Source organism: Thyridium curvatum (assembly GCF_004353045.1).
Source record: "Thyridium curvatum strain D216 chromosome Unknown NODE_101_length_133319_cov_86.129610, whole genome shotgun sequence".
NCBI lineage: Eukaryota > Fungi > Ascomycota > Sordariomycetes > Thyridiales > Thyridiaceae > Thyridium > Thyridium curvatum.
This window is the reverse complement of record NW_022156856.1, coordinates 77768-97913: the sequence shown is the minus strand read 5'-3', so window position 1 is coordinate 97913 and position 20146 is coordinate 77768. Positions and strand designations below refer to the sequence as shown.

The following is a 20146-nucleotide window of genomic DNA, read 5'->3' as shown; positions in this document are numbered from 1 at the left end:
TGCCTAGCTGAGCATGTGGGGATGGGGGGAGAGATGAGGAGAGCACGCTAGAGGGTGCACTACGGCTATCGCACAGCGCAAACCCCGATACCCCAGACTATGGTGGGTGCTGTATAAGTAAAAATAAACACCGAATTTGTCATCACAGGGACTTGTGGTCTAGTGGTATGATTCTCGCTTAGGGTAAACCTGAGCACAACCTTGCGAGAGGTAAGCATCATTCTCCACTGTGTGTTTCCAAGGCGTAAAACTAACAAATCCCAGGTCCCGTGTTCGATCCACGGCAAGTCCCCAATGCTGTATATTTTTTTTGGTCTCCCCAATCAAGGATTCTACTAGACACAACTTGTAGAAAGAAGAGTCTAGGTATAGTGAAATGATATCGCTACTAAGGACGATGACCAGGGGGAAGAACCATTGCGGCCTCCCTTGGGGGGACCATGTGCAAGACGATGGAAAGCACACTCTGTTGCTCGTGCTTGAGCTGATAGACAGCTTTTTGGGGGCAAAAGAGATCCGATTGACCATCACTTGTTAGTGCTCACCTCCGTCGATCGTCCCTTGTGTCCTCCCGTCATACCCCAACCCTCGCGACTCGAGGGTTGGGGTGGGCACCTCAAGGCAAAACGGGTGGTCGGATTATCAAGCTTTGTGGGATCTTCGCACTGGTGCCGGCACATCATGCAGGACCGGGTTTTCTTGATGACCCTATTGCTCAGAGCCGGGCACATCGGCGCTATGTAGACGCATGCTTCCCCAACTGCATGTAGCTCCTGTTGGGTGTTATATCCGGGTTCGAGCCGGGCTATCAGATTTATTTATATCCAGAGGCTCCCCGAGAACAATGTGCAGAGAAGGACTCACGTCCCTCCCCCCTCCCCTCCATACTGACTTGTGATATAGGTCTGTTGCACATGGAGACAGACGACATGGGACGGTCGTCGCGAGACCAAGAGATGCAGACCAGCTCTGGGTTTCATGGTCGAGCCATCATGTCGCAGAGCAGCAGGGAAGATAGCATTGGCCAGGACAAGAAGGCCGATACAGATATCGAACCGGAAGCTTCTGTCAGAGGCTCGGAGGATGTAGAAGCTGCTGCTGTCCCGACTAAACCATGGGCAGCAGCCTCTCCTCCCCCTCCCGCCCTGTCAGATGTCCCCGACGGCGGTCTCGACGCCTGGCTGCAGGTTCTCGGATCCTGGGTCATCATGGTCAATACCTGGGGCCTGGTCAACAGTTACGGGGTGTACCAGACCTACTACGAGACGGTACTGCTCCCCTCCCAGACCTCGTCGGCCATCTCGTGGATGGGCTCCCTCCAGGCCGCCCTCCTCATGGTGCTGGGCGTCGTCTCGGGCCCGCTCTACGACGCCGGCCACCTCAAGCTGCTCGTCCGCGCGGGCCTCTTCCTCATCGTCCTCGGCATGTTCATGACCTCGCTGTGCCGGGCGTACTGGCAGGTGCTCCTGGCGCAGGGGTTCTGCGTCGGCGTCGGCATGGGCCTCGTCTTCCTGCCCTCGACGGCCGTCATATCGCAGTACTTCCGCCGGCACCGCGCCCTGGCCCTCGGCATCGCCTCGAGCGGCAGCCCCGTCGTGGGCATGGTCTTCCCCATCATCTTCACACACCTCGTGGGCTCCGTCGGCTTCGGCTGGGCCACGCGCGTCATCGCCTTCATCCTGCTCGGCCTCGACGTCATCCCCGTCATCTTTATGCACCCGCGCATAGCAACAACAACGACAGCAACAACGCCGCAGCACTCACCACTGCCCGAACCGGCGGAGACACCACAGCAGCAGCAGCAGCAGCAAGAGAAGAAGAAGCTGCCCCCAAAAAGAAGACCCCGCTTCGACCCCTCCGCCCTCCGCGACGTGCCCTACCTCCTCATCGCCGCCGCCAGCTTCTTCGCCTTCCTGACCCTCTACGTCGCCTTCTTCTACATCCAGCTGTACGCCGAGCAGCTGGCCCGCGCCGACTCCCACCCGCCGCCGTCCTTGGCGCCCTACCTCGTCACCCTGCTCAACGCGGGCAGCGTCGTGGGCCGCATCCTGCCCAACGCCCTGGCCGACCGCGCCGGCAGCCTCAACGTCCTGCTGGCCTGCACCGGCGCCAGCGCGGCCCTCGCCTACGCCTGGCTCGGCACGCGCGGCCTGGGCGGGCTCGCGGCCTTCGCCCTGCTCTACGGCGGCTTCTCGGGCGGCGTGCTGTCGGTGCTGCCCAGCGTCGTCATGGCCATGACGCCCGACCTGAGCCGCCTCGGCGCGCGCATGGCCGTCCTGTTCCTCCTCGGCGGGCTGTCGGTGCTCTGCGGCACGCCCATCGCCGGCGCGGTGCTGGGCGGCGCCAGCGAGGCCGAGTGGAAGGGCATGATCGGGTACAGCGCTGCGGGGTTGACCGTCGCCACGGTGCTGCTTTGTGTATCGCGGGCTATATTGTACAGGAAGACTGGCAAGATAAGGCAGTGATGGTATTCGGAAAAGGAACGCACTGTTGCGTTTTATACAGCGAAAAATTATAGAGAGGAGGCCAGACTTGGAATATAAAAAGGATGACGATAGCACAATCGCGACGAAATTGTTGTCATACACAGACCAGCTAGCGTCGATATCGGATGGGGAAGCTTGACAAGAAGACACACACTCTGCATCCAGAGTGTTTGATTAACGTATTCTACTAAAAAGTGTACATCGATTTTTTAGGTTCGCTCTCGCCCCTGAGGTTATGCCTCCACTGTAGCCTTCTCAATGTGCTCCTCCTCCTCCGCTGGCTTCCCCTTTGTCGCTTCCTCATCCTCAGCCACCGGCGCAGTCGCCTTGGCGTTCTCACCGTTAATGTCCAGTTGCTCCATCTCCTCGATCAGCTTCTCGACAGGAGCGGCAACCTGTTCCTCGTTCTGAGAGGGAGCGGGCTTCTCTGCACCCTCTGCCTTCTCCACCTTCTCTTCTTCCTTCTCTTCTTCCTGCTCTTCCTTCTCAGCTTCCTGCTCTTCCTCAGCTCCCTCCTCTTCCTCCTCAGCCTTCTCCTCTCCCTTCTCCTGCTGTTGCTTCTGCTCGTCCTGCTCTCCTGCCTTCTCGGACTCCTCGACCACGTCAGAGCTCTCAATACTTTTCTTGTCCGTGGTGGGCTCGGAAATAATATCTAAAGGCGCGTCTCCCGAGCTCTCAGCTTCAGGAACAGCCTCGACCGGGGCGGCGGGCCTTTCGTCCAGCGTCTCGGCTACGTCCTGCGAAGCGTCTGCCTTCTCTGCTCCAGGCGCGGCAGCTTCGGCAGGCGGTTCTCGAGGTAGCGCAACCTCGCCCTCTGCCTCCTTGGCAACTCGGATCGCAGTCTCGGCGGTCGCAGCTTGTTCAACAACAGGCGCCAGGTCTTCGGCAGTCGTGTGGCCCGTCGCGGGCGCGAGGTGACCCTCGGCTTCCCGTGCAACCTTGACAGCATCTTCGGCAGTGGCCGCCTTCTCCGCAACCGGCGCAATGGCCTTTGCTGCTGACTTGGGCGCTTCCTTGGAATGGCCGGCGGGAGCAGACTTGACCACAGGCGCCTTTGTCGTGCTCGCGATCTCCTTCTTATGGGCCGTTTCCTTCTTCGCGACAGGGTGACCATCTCGAGTGGAGGGCCGCTTCGCCGCAGGAGCAGTCGCCTTTCTTGGAGGCGTCGGGGGGTGCAGTGATTTGTCCGCAGTCTTGGAGGCAGACGCTTGTGTGGGCCGCATCATCCGGGCGAGGAAGCCTTCATCAACCTCCTTTTCTTTCCGAGTCACCGGGTGATCCTTGGCCTGCGGCTTTGGCGGCGGACCAAAACTAGGCCGCGGTCGGTTGATCGTCGAGCTCTGCCTCTTGAGGTTCTTGGTGCCCGTAGCAGACAGAGTCGTTGAAGCGATGCTTGCCCTGCTAGGTGATCGATTCGAGTGAGAGGCCGCATAGCTCCCCGACTGGCGGGAAAGCGATTGTCGAGGAGCGCCTGTCCTCGAGGCTGATGCTGCCGTATGTGTGGTGAGTCCGGCGGGCAACCTCACCGGTCGCGTCGGTGACTTCGGCTTGGGTTTGACGAAGCCGGTCGAGGACGGGGATATCTCGATTGCCGGGGGTCTACTCGATGATGAAGCTGTCGCTTTTGTGGCAGTGGAAGCAGGCTTCGGGGTAGATTGCTTCTCGGGGTGGGAGGCTTTCTTCTCGGTTGCCTTGGGCGGGAACTTGGGAGTCCTGGGGTGGGCTGGGCTCGTGGGCGTCTTTGCGACAGTAGGCGACTTTGTAGGTGGTTTCGTCGTGGATTTCGTTCCAACCGAGGCCGGAGCAGGTTTGGACGCAGTCTTACTGGCACTTGCAGCCGGGGCTTTCTTCTCTACTTTCTTCACGGCTGTGCCATTTTGGCCATTTTGGGCTCTGCCAGCTCCCGCATCGGCCTTCTTCTCCGGAGCTGATATCGATTGGCCTTCCGCCTTGTCCTTTGTGGCAACCTTGCCAGCTGTTGTTCCTTTATCCGTCTTGATCTCGACTTGAGCAGTCTTGCTCGCTTCTGCTGCCTTGGTCTCGGGGGCAGGTTCCTGGCTCGCGCCGGCCTCCTTAGCGGGAGACTGTGGAATCGGATCCATGGTTGGTGTTTTTCCTCGGTCAAGTCTCTCACCAAAGAGGTTGCCAGACTTGAGAGGGAAGACGGGTGGGGTCTCTCCTTCAGTTCCAGTGCTGAGTTTCCGTCCCGTTGAAAGGGCAGAATCGGTACTCGTCTCGCGTTGCAGGCCGATTCGACCGTCCTTCTCGATGGCCACGAAGTTGGTTCTGACTTTGGACAAAGGTCGGGGGGACTCTGACGTATTTGCTAATGATTTTAGACCCGGTTAGCTTCCCAGATCGGCTAAAAGTGGTTCGGATTTGGGCAGAGATGTCAGGGGCTCAGGCGCAGTTGAGTGTGTACGAGGAATGCAGAGACATTTGCGTGAGTCAACATCTCTGGAGGGGAAGCAATAGATGCTCACAACCGATGGGGATACAAAGATGGGGAGGGGGGGGGGAGATAATTACGTTGTCGGTGTTGTAGAGGACCCGGTGATCTTCCGCGGTCTGGTGGGCTCGACTCCCCTTTCTGCTCGAACATAGCCCGAAGATTCTTGACGCCGCTCATGATGGCAACTCTGGAGGCTGCCTTCCGCGGGAAGGGAGCGGTGCTAGGGATATCGCAAGTGCTTCGGGAGCTGAAAGCTGCGGAATGTCCCGAATCTCCCTCCACTGCCTGCAGGTAGTCAAGGAGGAAAGAGCCGGCTCTGCTTCTATCGCTGATCGCGGTCTCTTGAGGATCGTGCGATTTGGGGCACGCGTGCGCGCCTGGCTGGCAGCTCTAGCTGGCCCCCTTTTTATCTGGTGGCACCTCAAGGGAAGCTCCGTGACTGGTGACTGGCCCGTTTGCCCTGGGCTAGGTGGCTCTGCGGAGCAGTTTCTGGGTCTTCGCTGGGGTCGTTTCGCTGAAGGGGTATCTAGTGTATCGACGATGATCGCACGCAAATGCTCGCAAAATCAGAAAGACAAGGCCTGGAGGCAAAGCCAGAGGCTGCGAGGTGTCCCGCAGACGCGTCGCGCACAATAGTTCGCCTTGGTTTCGCCGTGAGATTCGGAATAGTTCGTGGTGGGAGGTCGAGCCTGGGGTGCGCGCTGGGCCGACTTATTTATTTCTGGGGTGTTTGTTTAAATTACAGGCCTCGTTTTGGCAGTGGGTTTCAGGGGAGCTAGCATCCATGAGGTGCAGCTTGGACGCGAAGCACACCAGCCCAGCACAAAGGCCAGCCCACGTTTACCGCAACTGCGAGTTGGCAACTTGTTCAGATGAAGTCCAAGTAAGCATCAGAAAGCAGCATGGCCTTGTCATCTTAAAAAGCCCTGATATACCTATCATTGTCTGGAACATTTCACACTACCCAGCCCATCTCTCAAGGTACTTGTAGAAGGGCCGCTCCGCTAGAGACAGACTCCCACCACTCACCTCCACCTCCATGCCTTAAGACAACAAGTGGCCTTCTCAAGCTCCTGGATGAACACCCATGATCGATAGTTGCCTCGGAATTACCGTCGACCCTCCCTGCCCATCTGCCATCCATGTGGCAGCAGGCAGTCAACCCTGTTCACTGTTTGTGGTTGGGGATTGATGCGTGTGATGTTTCATGTTAACCCATTGAGGGATTGTTCATGCGGTCCCAGACACCCCCAGTCTGCGAACTTGTGGTTACTTGTAATCTCTACCACCCTGGCAGACCGCTCATCCCCGTTCCTGATAATGAGCTAATCTGACCAAATCAAAACATGAAAACTTCAAGAGATCTCGTGTGTATGGATTCATAGGGCTGCCTGTTGACGACCCCGGCATGTAGAGTTAGTAGAACCTCGATGCCTCAAGACACAGACAGGGAAATAGGGGTCAGGATGCTGGTAACCCGTCCACGGGTACCTGGCCTGGGGAAGGGACCCACTAAGAGAAGAGTCCTGCAGGGGAGGGAGGGCCCTGCAACAGCTCCCTCAGCTTTCCAGACCCCGCCAACGTTTAGCGGTTTTGAACCGCCCAGCCAGCTCCGATCCCCGGACCCGAGTAGCCGCTGTGATTGGGCAATGCCACCCTTTTTCTGCCGGCTACCCAAGGTACCATACTTTTTTTCTTGAAAACCGTCCGACCAAACTTTTTCGAGTGATATCTTGTTCACGTTCTGTCGCTTTGTGTGCAATTGAATCGGCAATAATGGCTGCTCGCACTCTTCGCATCGGTGAGATACTTTTCTATGCTCCAGACACGGACGGACGCTGCGTGAAAAAGGGGCCGTCGAGAACTAATCTGCCATTCTGCGACGAAATCCAGGCCTGATCCCCGGCGACGGTATCGGCAAGGAGGTCATCCCCGCCGGCCGCCGGGTCCTCGAGGCCCTGCCCGCCAGCCTGGGCCTCAAGTTCTCCTTTGTCGACCTGCAGGCCGGCTTCGAGACCTTTGAGAAGACGGGCGCCGCCCTGCCCGACAAGACGGTCGAGGTCCTCAAGACCGAGTGCGACGGCGCCCTCTTCGGCGCCGTCTCGTCGCCCTCCAAGGCCGTCAAGGGCTACTCGTCGCCCATCGTCGCCCTGCGCAAGAAGCTCGACCTCTACGCCAACGTGCGCCCCGTCAAGACCGTCGCCACCGACCCCAAGGCCATCGACATGGTCATCGTGCGCGAGAACACCGAGGACCTCTACGTCAAGGAGGAGCGGACGTTCGACAGCCCCGACGGCAGGGGCAAGGTCGCCGAGGCCGTCAAGCGCATCTCGGAGCGCGCCTCGCACCGCATCGCCGCCATGGCCGGCGAGATCGCCCAGCGCCGGCAGAACGTGCGCGCCGCCGGCGGCGCCTCGGTCCACGCGGCGCCCATGGTCACCATCACGCACAAGTCCAACGTGCTGTCCCAGACCGACGGCCTCTTCCGCGCGACGGCGCGCGCCGCCCTCGAGGACCCGCGCTTCCGCGGCGTCGCCATCGACGAGCAGATCGTCGACTCGATGGTCTACAAGCTCTTCCGCCAGCCCGAGTTCTACGACGTCATCGTCGCGCCCAACCTGTACGGCGACATCCTGTCCGACGGCGCCGCCGCCCTCGTCGGCTCCCTCGGCCTCGTGCCCAGCGCCAACGTCGGCGAGGGCTTCGCCATCGGCGAGCCCTGCCACGGCAGCGCCCCGGACATCATGGGCCAGAACATCGCCAACCCCATCGCCACCATCCGCAGCACCGCCCTCATGCTCGAGTTCCTCAACGAGGAGCAGGCCGCCGCCAAGATCTACGCCGCCGTCGACGCCAACCTCGAGGAGGGCAAGTACCTGAGCCCCGACCTGGGCGGCAAGGCCAAGACGGAGGAGGTCATCGAGGACATCCTCAGGAGGCTGTAAATGGACTAGAGGGATGTATGAGCATGGTTTGGAGCGATCACGAGTAGATACCGAAAAAAAAACAGAAGTGCTTGAATACCCCTGAATAGATGACGTTTTGTCAATCAAAGCCCCCGTGTCTGGCTTACTTGACATGTGTGCTCTCAGTTGATGACCTTTGGGAGCTGCTAGTGATGTACAGTCTTCAACACAGTCCTCTCCAATAGCTTTGACAAGGGGAGAGAGTGTACCGGTGAGATCCTGCGTAGCGTTAGAGCAACAATCGTGGGCAACACTAGGTAAGCAACAACAGAAAAGACGTGTTTTATCATTTTCAACTTTTTTCATTAATTTCTAATTACTTGTATGTCCCCTTTTACTAGACTTTTACCGCGAGCGAAAAAGTTTACTGGACCACGCATTTGGCAGGCAGTCCACAAGGTCCCTCGCCACTCTTCTTCTTCTCCTTGACAGGGTGTTGGCCATCCTGAGCGGGCTGAGCAGCAGCACCGCCGTTGTCCGTCTTGTTGGCCGCCGTAGTAGTCGTCGTCGTGGCTGCGGCGGCCGGAGCAGCAGCAGCCTTCTTGTCGCCATTGTCGCTGCCATGGAGTCACGCGGCGCTGCCGGCGGCGTACTTGGCGGCCGTCTCGTAAAAGTGCTGGCCCTGGCACTCGGCGAGCTCGAGCTCGCGGGCCGAGGGCTGGCGGGACCCGTCGGCGCCGGCGATGGTGCCGGCGCCCCAGGCGGAGCCGCCGCGGACCTCGTCAAGGGCGGCCATCTGGGCGAAGGCCTTGGCGTAGCCAAAGGGCACGTAGATGATGCCGTGGTGGACGAGGGTGCTCAGGGCGTTGGCGGCCGTCGTCTCCTGGCCGCCGCCGAGCGAGGCCGTCGACTGGAAGATGCCGGCCATCTTGCCCCAGTAGCCGCCCGAGGCCCAGATCTGGCCCGTCTTGTCCCAGAAGGCCTGATTGTTTTATATATTGTGGTTAGCGACTTTGTGAATTTTTACAATGGTCATTGTGAACAACTAAAAAAGACAAGACAAGAAAGGAAGAAAGGAAGGAAGGAAGCTTACCTTCCACTGGGCGGGGAAGTTGCCGTAACGGGTGGGGATGCCGAGCAGGAAGGCATCGTAGCCCTGGAGGACAGTCGGGTCGGAGAGGACGGGGACGTCGGTGGGCTTGGGGGGAGCGTGCATCTTGGTGAGGACCTCTTGGGGCAGGGTCTCCTCGATCTGGTACAGGTCGGCAGAGCCGCCGGCCTTCTCAATGCCGCGCTTCTCAGCCTCGGCCAGCTGGCGGATGTGGCCGTACATGGAGTAGTAGACGATAGCGATCTTGGGAGCCATCTTGAGCTTGTAGCTGTGGTGAACGGGTAGGTGGGTTGATGGGGAGGGAGAAGTCTGAGAGCAGCAGTCTGTCTATGAGATCGAGGTGGATGGATGTATGTGCTTGTACAAGTAATCTGGAGAAGAGAAGAAAGATCGGGTGGTGGGCTACCAGCAGCTAATATATATATGTATATGTGTGTGTGTGTCTGGACACCGGGGCAGGAGGGGTGGGACGGGTCTCAGACAGCTGCTCCGTACCTACTTCCTCCACAAGACAACAATGCAGATCGTAGCTTCTGATGAGACAGTGACAATGGGACAGGGATGAAGCTTAATTGTGCTGTGTGCTTCGTAAGAGCTTGCCATCGGGGCGAGCCCGAGCTACAAGCCAAGTGTGGGTTTCCCTACTCCGTACGTACTCTTTTCTTCCGTCATTGCTCAGATAATCATCTGTTAATCATGACTAGCGGGGCATCAAGCTCTGGGCCGGCGTGCCAAAGACGGGGCCTTGCACCGTCTGGGATGCGCTCCGTCGATGGGCACTACTTGTAGGTAAACCATCAATTGCCGCCCCAGTCAGGATACCTATCGGGGCCCAGTCCAGTAGTAGGGTGTGATACGAGAGCATTGCTTTGTCTACAAGTAGAATTTCGTTCATGTTGTGCAGCACACACCGATGGATGATCCATCCCGGCCAGCTCGCAACCCGATATCATGGCCGGCCTGTAACACGGGCAATGCTGCAGTGCAGACGCAGCATTATCGTCGTGCACGATCACGGGGTAAGCAAAGGAGAAACATGACTCTGGATGATCCAACAGGAGCTCCCCCCTCCTCTTCGTCCAAAGCCAAGCCCAGGGCCCGGTCGGCAGGTAGTCTACCTTGATCATCCATTGGCCCCGCCACCCGGCAGGCCAGAGCGAGCAAACACCAGCACTGATGGGCTTCGACTCGCCTCGACCAAACAAAACATGATTCCGGCAGGGTGTGTGACTGAGGTCGATGCCTTCATGTTGTGTTTCCCCTTCCCTTTCGTCAGCGGTTTGAAATCGGCCGAGTACCTACCGCAGGGATGATGGGTAACATCAGGGGGTGTCGTATCATGTATCATTCATTCATTGCTCAGCCAACCGCAGCTCCTCATGCCAGCCACAGCTGTCCTTAGCCGTGTTTCTGTTCTCGCTCGATCCGGCGAGGGGCAGATGGGGCTCTTGGATTAAACTCGAGCAAACCACCCGCGGCCCCGCCAGCCACACGCCGGAGCGGTCGAGAGAAGAAGTGCTTGGGCGGGGTGGAGCTGCAGAGCCTGCTGAATAATGATGACATGAGCTTCCGTAACCTTTTGTGCGAACAATTTCGACAGCTAGCCTCGCACATGCTGACCACGCCTCCAGTGACTTCTTAGTCGTCACTGACAAATTGGCAGATTGGCAAGGCCTGCTTATCATCAATCAAATATCGACGGCGAAAGAGAAGGGATCGTCAAGAATTGGATGGCCATCTGCAGGACGGGACTGTTTGCCAGGTACGTGTACGTGTACGAGTACTTGTACAGTTACTTCCTTCATACCTCCCTCCTTCATACCGAGGACAGCACCTCCGTCTCCACTCCCGGACATGTCGTGATTCTGCGCAAAGTCTGTGCCCAAACACGCTCATAAGTGGCCAGACTGCCTACTGGGAAACTGGAGAGAGAGAGAGAGTCTCAAAGGATGCCCATACGGGAGGGCTATGCCCAACCACCTCGTCAGCACTCGCGCCCTGAACAGTGCGAACCAGCAAAGTTGATAGGCCCATGCATCTGCAATTACACCGAAGCACCACAGGTGCATGCATGCAATTCAATGCCGTGGTCCGAGGGCCACCGCTTGAGGCCGGGTCCAATGGCATCGGGTAGTAAAACCAACGGCCTCTCGTTTCTTTGCGACCGTCCGCCTCTGCTAGTACCGGACGACCCAGAGTTGACCGCAAACAGGGTCCTGTCTCCTCCTCGGGTTTGCTTAGGCTGCTCGTAGGGCTGAAAAGTTGAACCACTCGTTGCCATGCTTGGTCCGGCAAGGAGACCGCGCCGAGGGGGTCCACGCAGGTAGATTGCCTAGTGGTTCTTGGCTTATATGCCATGCCATGATAGTATCAAGACGCGGAGCGTAGTTCAAGGTGAGATGGACGCAGAAACATAAAAAGACGAAAGCAAAAGGCCAGAAACAAGCCAAGCGATTATTTCCAAGTTCGTCTTTGTTACCTAAATTGTACTATACGAATCTTCACCTTGACCTCTATGTAGCCAGCCACCTCTATAATACACTTTTATAAGCTTCTTTTGTGTACATCAAACCCAGATGCGTGCAGAGCCCCGGGGGAAACGCAGAAGAGACGAGATCGTGTGAGCATTATTGCAACATGTATGCTTGTTCTCGGGGGGCCACGTGAACCGATTTGGTCCCTATGTGGTGTAGGTATATCGTGATGCAGCGCTGCCGGCATTCTCCATCAAAATCAATACATCATCGTACAACAGCCCGCACCAGGCCGGTCTTCCTTTCCATTCAATGGTGGACGGAAGGGGCTCTCTACTTGGTGCGCTTGGCCTCCAGCTCCTTCTGGTACTTGGCGACAAGCTCCTTCCTACAGGCAGGGTGTTAGCAAAAAAAAAAAAAAAAAAGATCATCACGATTAGCTACACGCAGTACGGGGGGGTTGATCTTACTGGAGCTGCATGGGCGCAGGGGCATAGTGGCTGAACTCCATGCCGAACTCGCCCTTGCCCTGCGTCGCCGCGCGGAGGTGGGAGCTGAAGCCGAACATGGCGTTGAGGGAGCAGTCGGCAATCAGGGTGAAGTCGTCGGGGCCGATCTCGGTGTCGACAATGGTGCCGCGCTTGTTCATCAGCATGAGGATGTTGCCCTGGAACTCGTTGGGCGCCGTGATGGTCGTCTTCATGAGGGGCTCGAGGACGACACCGCCGGCGTCGTCAAAGGCCTTGCGGAAGGCCATCTGCGTAGCCAGGGAGAAGGCGTAGTCGGACGAATCGGTGACGTGGGTGGCACCGTCGTTGACGACCATGCTAGCGCCAATGACCCTGTGGCCCAGGAGCGGGCCCTTCTCGCAGGCGAGCTCGAAACCCTTGCCGCAGGCAGACAGGAACTTGTCCGGAATGGTACCGCCGACGACCTGGGTCTCAAAGTGGTTCTTCTCGGAGTCCTCGGGATTGGGCTCGATCCAGCCCATGACGCGAGCGAAATCACCGGGGCCGCCGGACTGGCGCTTGAGCAGGAAGTCGTAGTCGGCGCGGCGGGTGATGGTCTCGCGGTAGGCGACGCGGGGCTGGCCGGTCTCGCAGTCGCACTTGTACTCGCGGCGCAGACGCTCGATGTAGATGTCCAGATGCAACTCGCCCATACCGGAGATAATGGTCTCCTCGCTCTCCTCGTCAACGTGCAGACGGAAGGTAGGGTCCTCGCGCTGGAAGCGGTTCATGGCCTTGGAGAAGGCATCCGCATCGCTGCTGCGCTTGGGCTTGATAGACAGAGACATGACGGCATCCGGGACATACATGGAGCTCATCGAGTAGGGCAGCTGACCGTCGGTAAACGTGTCTCCAGAGGCGCAGTCGACACCAAAGACAGCGCAGATTTCTCCAGCACCGATCTCGGCAACGTCTTCCATCTCGTTGGAGTGCATGCGGACGATACGGGGGATGCGGATCTTCTTGCCGGTGCGCGAGTTGTACAGGTAGGTGCCCTTCTTGAGGGTGCCCTGGTAGACACGGATGTAGGTGAGCTGGCCGTAAGGGTTCTCCTCAAGCTTGAAGGCAAGGCCAACGAAAGGAAGCGAGTTGTAAGGGATCAGCTGGACAGGCTGCTCGCCCTTGGATCGGTCGAGGGCCATGTTGTCAACTTCCGCAGGGTTAGGAAGATAGTCACAGACAGCGTCGAGCATGGGCTGGATGCACTTGTCGGCGAGAGCAGTTCCCATGAGGACAGGGGTGAACTTCCTAGCAATGGTAGCACGGCGGATAGCGGCCTTGATCTGTTCGGGAGTCGGGGTCTGCTCGTCGAGGAAGATCTCGGCGATCTCGTCATCGACATCGGCAAGCTTCTCAATGAGCTCCTGGCGCTTCTCTTCGCAGAGCTCCTGAAGATCAGCGGGGATATCGTCAGAGACCTTGATAATAACACCACGCTGGCCGTCGTTTCGAATAGCCTTCATGTTGATGAGATCGACGACACCCTCGAATTCCTTCTCGGAGCCGATGGGAACCTGGAGAGCAGCAGCCGGGATCTTGAGCTTGGTGTTGATCTGCTCGACAGCCTTCCAGGGGTTAGCGCCCATGCGATCCATCTTGTTAACGAAGCTGATGCGGGGGACGTCGTAGCGCTTCATTTGCCGGTCGACCGTGATTGTCTGACTCTGAACACCGCTGACCGCACAGAGAATCATCACGGCACCATCAAGAACGCGCAGTGCACGCTCGACCTCGATAGTAAAATCGATATGCCCCGGAGTGTCAATCAGGTTGATGTGGTATGTCTCGTCCTTGCCGTTCTCTTTCTTCTTCCAGTCGGCAAAGGTTGCTGCGGACTGAATGGTGATACCTCGCTCCCTCTCCAGCTCCATGGAGTCCATCTTGGCGCCGACCGAATCTCTGCCACGGACCTCGTGGATCGCCTTAATCCGGCCGGTGTAGAAGAGGACACGCTCGGTACACGTGGTCTTGCCGCTGTCGATATGTGCCTGTTTCCGAATTAGCCTACAGGCGACTGTACCGTTGAGGTCGATCGGGTGCATACCGCGATACCAATGTTGCGCACTCTCGACAACCGATGCGCCTCCTCGGGGCTCATGTTGGCGGCGACGGCCTCGGCGGTCAGGTTGGCAGCGGCATCTTGCGCGGCCTTGAGTCTGTGGAGCATGAATGTCAGCCTTTGAGAAACTTCGTGGCAGACCAATGCCAACTTACGCGGCTTGCGCAGCATTCGCCGCGCCGAGCTTGGAGCTTCCGCTGAACGCTCTCCTGGCCTCGAGCTGCACGGCAGCCCATCTCGCAGAGGCGCCCAGGTTGAAATGGCTGGCTCTATGGCTCTCACCAAAGAAGTGACCGTTCGCCAGAACGGTCACAGTCCGTTGCGCCCTCATCTTGTCGAGTGCGCCTCTCGTGGGACTTCAAGGAGTGACGAGAAGGAAAATGAAATGAAAAATTACCAAACGCCCTAGCAAAGCTCGAAAAGTCGTATGGCGATCGAATGGTCTGAGAACTTTCTGTAAATTTTTGGACCCCTGTCCCACGGTCCAGGCCCGGCCAATCAGCGGTCGCGATAATGAATTGGGACGGGTTCCCGACGGGCGCGAACTGGGGCCTCCATGCTAGCTTCTCGTGTCTGCATCTGTCTACTCCGTACTTGTACCTGTAGCACGACCAGGAGACTCTTAAGTGCTGGAGGGAGCGACTTTCCAAGAGAAGCTGGGCTTGTCACTCCAGACTCACTTCACACTCCAGACGGGTCTCTGGGCCTCTCATATGCACAATGTATGTCTATTCTGGAGATACATCTACTATTAGACAAGCGAAACCAACCATGCTCTAAACAAACAAAGGCCGTTATGCAAATCCTCCAGTTTACCCAGTGCGACGGCAAGACAAGAATGGGTATCGTCGAGTTGTCTTTTAAACCGTGGCACAAACGCCGTGGGGAAAACAAATCGCTATTATAACACACAACCGCAGAGTCTCAAAAGAGCAAAGAAAAGAGGATGAGGGTCCCTACAAGAACTCCTTGGCTCCAGTCCAAGGCTCTCGTCAGAGGAGCACCGTTCTTGCGACCACCGGTGCCCTCAGAAAATCCCGAAGCTGCCGCAAACCCAGGCGTGGTAAGAGAGGCTGGCGTGTCGGTTACTTGCGCTTGGTTAGGTGCAGTGGTGGCCAAGGGGATCGTTGCGCCGAGGCTCTCAAAGGCGACAATGTTCGATGCCGTGGCATTGAAATCCGTAGGCGCGATACCAATCTCGTTGTTTACTAGGTCGTACACCACATACGCAGAGCGCAGAAAGGTATCTCCGAGCAGAAAGGGGTCGCTGCTAAAGTTTTGTATGCCGAATGAGCAGGCATCCTCCCCTCTATACGGTCCGGATGAGAATGATGGTGCAGGTCCGCCATTAATGCTCAAGACCAGCTCATCCATCCCGACACTGATTTTAGGCCCACCAGGCCCGGCGAACTGGAAGGTGAAGTGGCCTTTGCTGTTCGCCATCCGACACGGAAGCACAGCCATTCCGATGTCGGGAGAGTAGACAGCCCCAGCCTCGCGCCAGATCTGTCGTGCGAGGTCAATGGGTAGATACGAGAGAGTTGTACCTGAGTCGAGAACGACGGGCATGGGGAATTGCTGGGAAGAGAGAACATCGTTCCCGCTAGTGCTTTCGGCCGTCACTGATGTCAGAGCGACCTGGAACGATGTGAAGGCATTTGTCTGGGGATCTTTGTAGATGTTGATCCGCGTCAGGTTGCCTTTGTACTTTGCGGTATCGATCCCTCCAAACAGGACGTTTCCACTGCTCGAGTCTGCATTGTCGTGGTTAGCAAGGTCCAAGGGCGCCGGCATAGACCGGGGCACTCACCGAGATCGTTTAGCCACAAACTGTATGCGTTTGTCTTGATCAAGCCTTCATTGACCATTTCGACTGGCAGGTTCGGATAGGCGCTCGACGCAGATCGTGTGCCGGCGACGATGGCCTCGTTCAGGGCGTATCCCACACCTATGAGGCCATAAGGGATATCTGTTTTCCTCCCCAGGCCCATGGTCAAGTTGTTCAGTTTAGCACCAGCAATCTCAAAGACGTCTGTAAAATAGTCGCCGCTAGAACGGCTGCCATCAACATAGGCAATGCTAAAGGCATCCTGTCCAACAACGGCAAAAGTTGAGGAGTTTGCGGCGTTGACTGTCTCGTGTTAGACACCGACATTAGAGAATCTTGGGTTGGCAATCGACTTACACGTGCCAAAATTACATCCGTCAGAATTGGAGCTGGTTGGCGAGGTCCTTTTGGCGCAAACGTTGGCCGACTTTGACGGAACCCAGACATCGCTGCTGCCAGTGTCCAGCTGCAGCGTGAGTTCCTGGCTTGGTGTTCCTACTTTCACAGTCGCGAAATAGCCACCCCTGGTCTGCTCATTCTTGATAACTTCCTCAAGTGTTGCTCCGGCCCTCCTCACCAACTTGTTGAGAATGTGCCTCTTTGAAATATCCCATTGGACCACGCCATTGGTCGCCGTGGCTGTTGCAGCAAATAACCAGCTCGCGACTGCGATGACCGCTTTCATTGCGGGAGCGGGTACGTCAAAGCGGTTAATTTCTGAATTGGCAGGGGTCTTTGACGGGTTGAATGCGAGATTGAGAGTGAAATGATATCAATTTAAACGAGGCTAGGAAGAAGCAGCGCCGCAGACGAGCAAAGAGGCAAAAATTGCAGGAGAACCCCAAGAGGGACGGTCCAAGCCGTCGTAAGTAAGGAAATCAAGAAAAGTCGCGAGGAAGCTCAACCTGAAATGCAACACAGGTTCATAGGAGAGGCTACGGTGAGGAAAGCCAAGAGGAAGCAGGGCGCCGAGAGGGATGCAGAATGATGCCAAGAGGATCAAGTTGGGAACTAGGAGTCTGGGCAAAGCAGAAAGCCAAGAGATCGGCTTTGCCCGGGGTAACGGGCCTCCAGCTCAATCTTTTGGACCCTTGTCTGCGTCATTCATTACCGTACTTGAAATCCATGGGATTGCACGTTTCAGAAGCTTTCGCCGGGGGAGGGACGCCCCGAAGGGCTGGGTGCACCATGTGTTGGTGAAAACTGCCAGTACACGACGGAAATAGCTCGCTGATGATGCGGCTTGAAACTGCTTGCGCAATGGTATGGGTCACGCACCCACTGCCGCTGCTCTTAGCGTAACTCTGTTTTCGTTGTGGTACGGAATGCTCAGGTACCCGGGGACCTTGAATTCGTAATGCTGGGCGCGACTTGGGGGAATTAGCCATTGCGAATTAAAAGTCTTGGGGGGCGCCTCCAAGAACATTGGCGGTGGATTTAGCGCCCGAATATCTGCCCGGCCCAGCTTCTTGGTTCCCCATTTCGATATCACATTCATTGCATTCGATGCCGGGAAAGCCGTGCCACGGCCAACCAGTATTCCTGACCTTCCAGCTTCACAGAAGATTGACTCCGGATGGGCACGTTCTTGTTCTTTAGGCACTGCTTCCACCCAGGCTTTCCATCCCTGGCAAACCTGGGTGCTCCAAGGACCAAAAGAGGACACCTGACAGCACAAGTGCAGCCCGTAGGTCGCCGTCCACGCGTCGCCGTGGGGCAAAGGCGCCTGCTACCTAGCCCTCGCAGTCTTTGACGCCTTGCTCTGAAACGCGGCCCTCCAAGTCGACCGTCTCACTTGCATGACCCGGTTACCGGCCATGTCAGAGAAGCGAGCTCGGACCACATACTTGCAGTTCAAATATTACAGAAGGCCTCACAACAAGTGACATTCCCTCGTTGCAGTATTGCTTGCATAAGCGGCTTCCGTGCTAGGACAATACTAAGCTCCATCACCACAAGACCACAATGTGTAGATATAGAGCCTCTCACGTACTTATAGGTACCTGAATGGATGACCAACAGGTCCTTGGGTCAGACGAAAGGGACTTCAAGTCATAATCGGCCCTATAATAACTTTTTATCATAAAAAAAAATAAGGATCAATTCGACCAGCTCCTATACATATTGTATGAAGGAAGGGCAAAAAGTTTGGGACTTGCCGTGGATCGAACACGGGACCTGGGATTTGTTAGTTTTACGGCTTGGAAATGTACAGTGGAGAATGGTGCTTACCTCTCGCAAGGTTGTGCTCAGGTTTACCCTAAGCGAGAATCATACCACTAGACCACAAGTCCTAAGCGTACCGAAATCTCCTCGAGTTCCGACCTATATACCAAATAGTTCCGGTACTGGGTGTTAAACCGCCTGGCAGCCTCCAAAGGCCGGTTAGAACCCGAACACATCCAGCTCGATCTTGAGCACACAATTGTAACGTCAACATGATCACAAGACATCGCTGGGATCTTCCAGCTTTGCCAAAAGCAACGCAACCCGAGTCATTCTTTCGGTGAGACTTTTGTGGCATTTAAAGACTGTAGCTGCCGGATCTGGTCCCATCCTTCGCGTCTACACCAGCATGCCCTTCACCTCCCCATCTCCCCCTATACACGACAGTCAGACATAATGCCAGAAGCCCACGACGTCCCTGTCCTCATCGTAGGCGGAGGCATAGTCGGCCTGTGTGCCTCGCTGTTCCTCTCCCACCAGGGCGTCAAGTCGCTCGTCGTCGAGCGCCACGCCGGCACCTCGATCCACCCGCGCGCCCGCGGCGTCAACCGCCGCACCATGGAGCTGTTCCGCGAGATCGGCGTCGCCGACGCCGTGCGCGACGCCGGCGCCGACCTGTCCCCGAGCATGGGCATCTACCATGGGCGCTCGCTCGCCGAGGTGATCGAGCCGCTGAAGCGGTCGGCGGCGGCGGCACCGGCGGGCGGGCGGAGAATGCCCGGCGCGGCGTACTTTGAGTGGCTCGGCCCCGCGGAGGGCGCGCGGGGCACCCAGGACAAGGTCGAGCCCGTGCTGCTCGCTGCGGCGCGCGAGCGCGGGGGCGAGATGCGTTTCCACACCGAGTGCGTCGGCTTTGACCAAGACGAGAACGGCATCACGGCCACGCTGCGGGATCGCACCACCGAGGCCGAAAGTCCTGTGCGCGCGGCGTACATGATTGCTGCCGACGGGGCTGGGAGCCCCGTGCGGCGAGAGCTCGGCGTGCCGACGACTGGCGCCGGCAGGCTCGGGTACCTGCTCAACATCCTATTCGAGGCTGACCTCGCCGAGCTGGTCCGCGGTCGCGAGTTCAGTCTGTGTCTCGTTGACAGGCCTGAGGTCAAGGGTCTGTTTACTTCCATCAACAACTCTGACGTCTGGGTGTTTCACCTCTCCTACATCCCCGGGCCGGGCAGCCATGCAGAGGACTTCACACCCGAGAGGTGTCGAGACTTGATCAGGATCGCTCTTGGCATGCCAGACGTCGACATCCACGTCAAGAGCATCCTCCCTTGGGAGCCAACAGTGCGGGTAGCGGAGAGCTTCCAGCACGGGCGTATATTTCTCGCGGGAGATGCGGCTCATCAGATGCCTCCGTACGGAGGCCAGGGGGCGACTTCTGGCATCGCAGACGTCCACAACTTGGCCTGGAAGCTTGCAGCAGTCTTGAACAAAGAGGCAAACAGGTCTTTGTTAGCCACATACGACGCAGAGAGGGTCCCCATCGGACGGCTCGTGTCGGAAGAGTCAGGGGCCATGGCTGATGAGCATGGTTTAATCTCGACGTGGAAGAGTCTTCCAGCCATCTGGGCTTTGGTCAAAAGGATGCCGCGATTGGCCGGGTACGGATACAGCTATACCTCGCAGGCAATCAATACGGAGGATGCGACACCACTGTGGTGGAGGGCGATCGGATTGTTGCCGAGCCTGAGCTACATTATCGGTATCGACGGGCAAGCGGGGACCCGCGCGCCGCATCTCTGGGTCTCCTTGAAGGATCGACGTATATCCACGCTTGACTTGTTTGGGAAAGGTTTTGTCGTTGTAGCTGGCTCAGAGGGAAACATGTGGCAAGAGGTAGCTCCAAGGGTGGCGGCTACTCTTGGTGTCCAGTTGGCGTCATATCGCGCTGGTCCTTCCGGAGACCTCGTAGCCCCATCGGGACGTTGGGAGTCGTTGGCAGGAATCACCAAGAACGGCGCGCTTTTGATGCGCCCAGATGGCTTTGTAGCTTGGCGTTCATGGACAACCCCTCCCAACGCCGAGAGGAAACTTGAGGAGGTCTTGAAGGGGGTGCTTTGTCGGTAGCCTGTATAAATTACCACTCTCAGTTGTC

At 57.4% G+C, this 20146-nt stretch overlaps 7 protein-coding genes across 7 annotated transcripts; 3 read left to right on the top strand and 4 right to left on the bottom strand.

Moving 5' to 3' along the window:
• Positions 1–929: 929 nt before the first annotated feature.
• On the top strand, positions 930–2465 carry E0L32_011250 (uncharacterized protein; the record flags this gene model as incomplete). Its single annotated transcript, XM_031133958.1, has 1 exon — positions 930–2465. One exon carries the CDS (start codon positions 930–932, stop codon positions 2463–2465), a length of 1536 nt encoding a protein of 511 aa, XP_031000800.1.
• Positions 2466–2719: 254 nt separating this feature from the next.
• E0L32_011249 (uncharacterized protein) lies at positions 2720–5115 on the bottom strand (the record flags this gene model as incomplete). The annotated part of the gene is made up of 2 exons (XM_031133957.1): positions 2720–4812; positions 5016–5115. 2 exons carry the CDS (start codon positions 5113–5115, stop codon positions 2720–2722), a joined length of 2193 nt encoding a protein of 730 aa, XP_031000799.1.
• A 1599-nt stretch (positions 5116–6714) lies between these two features.
• Positions 6715–7883, top strand: E0L32_011248 (uncharacterized protein; the record flags this gene model as incomplete). The annotated part of the gene is made up of 2 exons (XM_031133956.1): positions 6715–6739; positions 6832–7883. The coding sequence occupies 2 exons, from the start codon at positions 6715–6717 to the stop codon at positions 7881–7883; spliced, it is 1077 nt and encodes a 358-aa protein (XP_031000798.1).
• A 385-nt stretch (positions 7884–8268) lies between these two features.
• E0L32_011247 (uncharacterized protein) lies at positions 8269–9210 on the bottom strand (the record flags this gene model as incomplete). The annotated part of the gene is made up of 3 exons (XM_031133955.1): positions 8269–8461; positions 8534–8826; positions 8938–9210. 3 exons carry the CDS (start codon positions 9208–9210, stop codon positions 8269–8271), a joined length of 759 nt encoding a protein of 252 aa, XP_031000797.1.
• A 2552-nt stretch (positions 9211–11762) lies between these two features.
• On the bottom strand, positions 11763–14328 carry E0L32_011246 (uncharacterized protein; the record flags this gene model as incomplete). The annotated part of the gene is made up of 4 exons (XM_031133954.1): positions 11763–11817; positions 11900–13926; positions 13983–14094; positions 14153–14328. 4 exons carry the CDS (start codon positions 14326–14328, stop codon positions 11763–11765), a joined length of 2370 nt encoding a protein of 789 aa, XP_031000796.1.
• Positions 14329–14921: 593 nt separating this feature from the next.
• E0L32_011245 (uncharacterized protein) lies at positions 14922–16510 on the bottom strand (the record flags this gene model as incomplete). Its single annotated transcript, XM_031133953.1, has 3 exons — positions 14922–15751; positions 15808–16128; positions 16183–16510. The coding sequence occupies 3 exons, from the start codon at positions 16508–16510 to the stop codon at positions 14922–14924; spliced, it is 1479 nt and encodes a 492-aa protein (XP_031000795.1).
• Positions 16511–18447: 1937 nt separating this feature from the next.
• Positions 18448–20118, top strand: E0L32_011244 (uncharacterized protein; the record flags this gene model as incomplete). The annotated part of the gene is made up of 1 exon (XM_031133952.1): positions 18448–20118. One exon carries the CDS (start codon positions 18448–18450, stop codon positions 20116–20118), a length of 1671 nt encoding a protein of 556 aa, XP_031000794.1.
• Between the last annotated feature and the right edge of the window lie 28 nt (positions 20119–20146).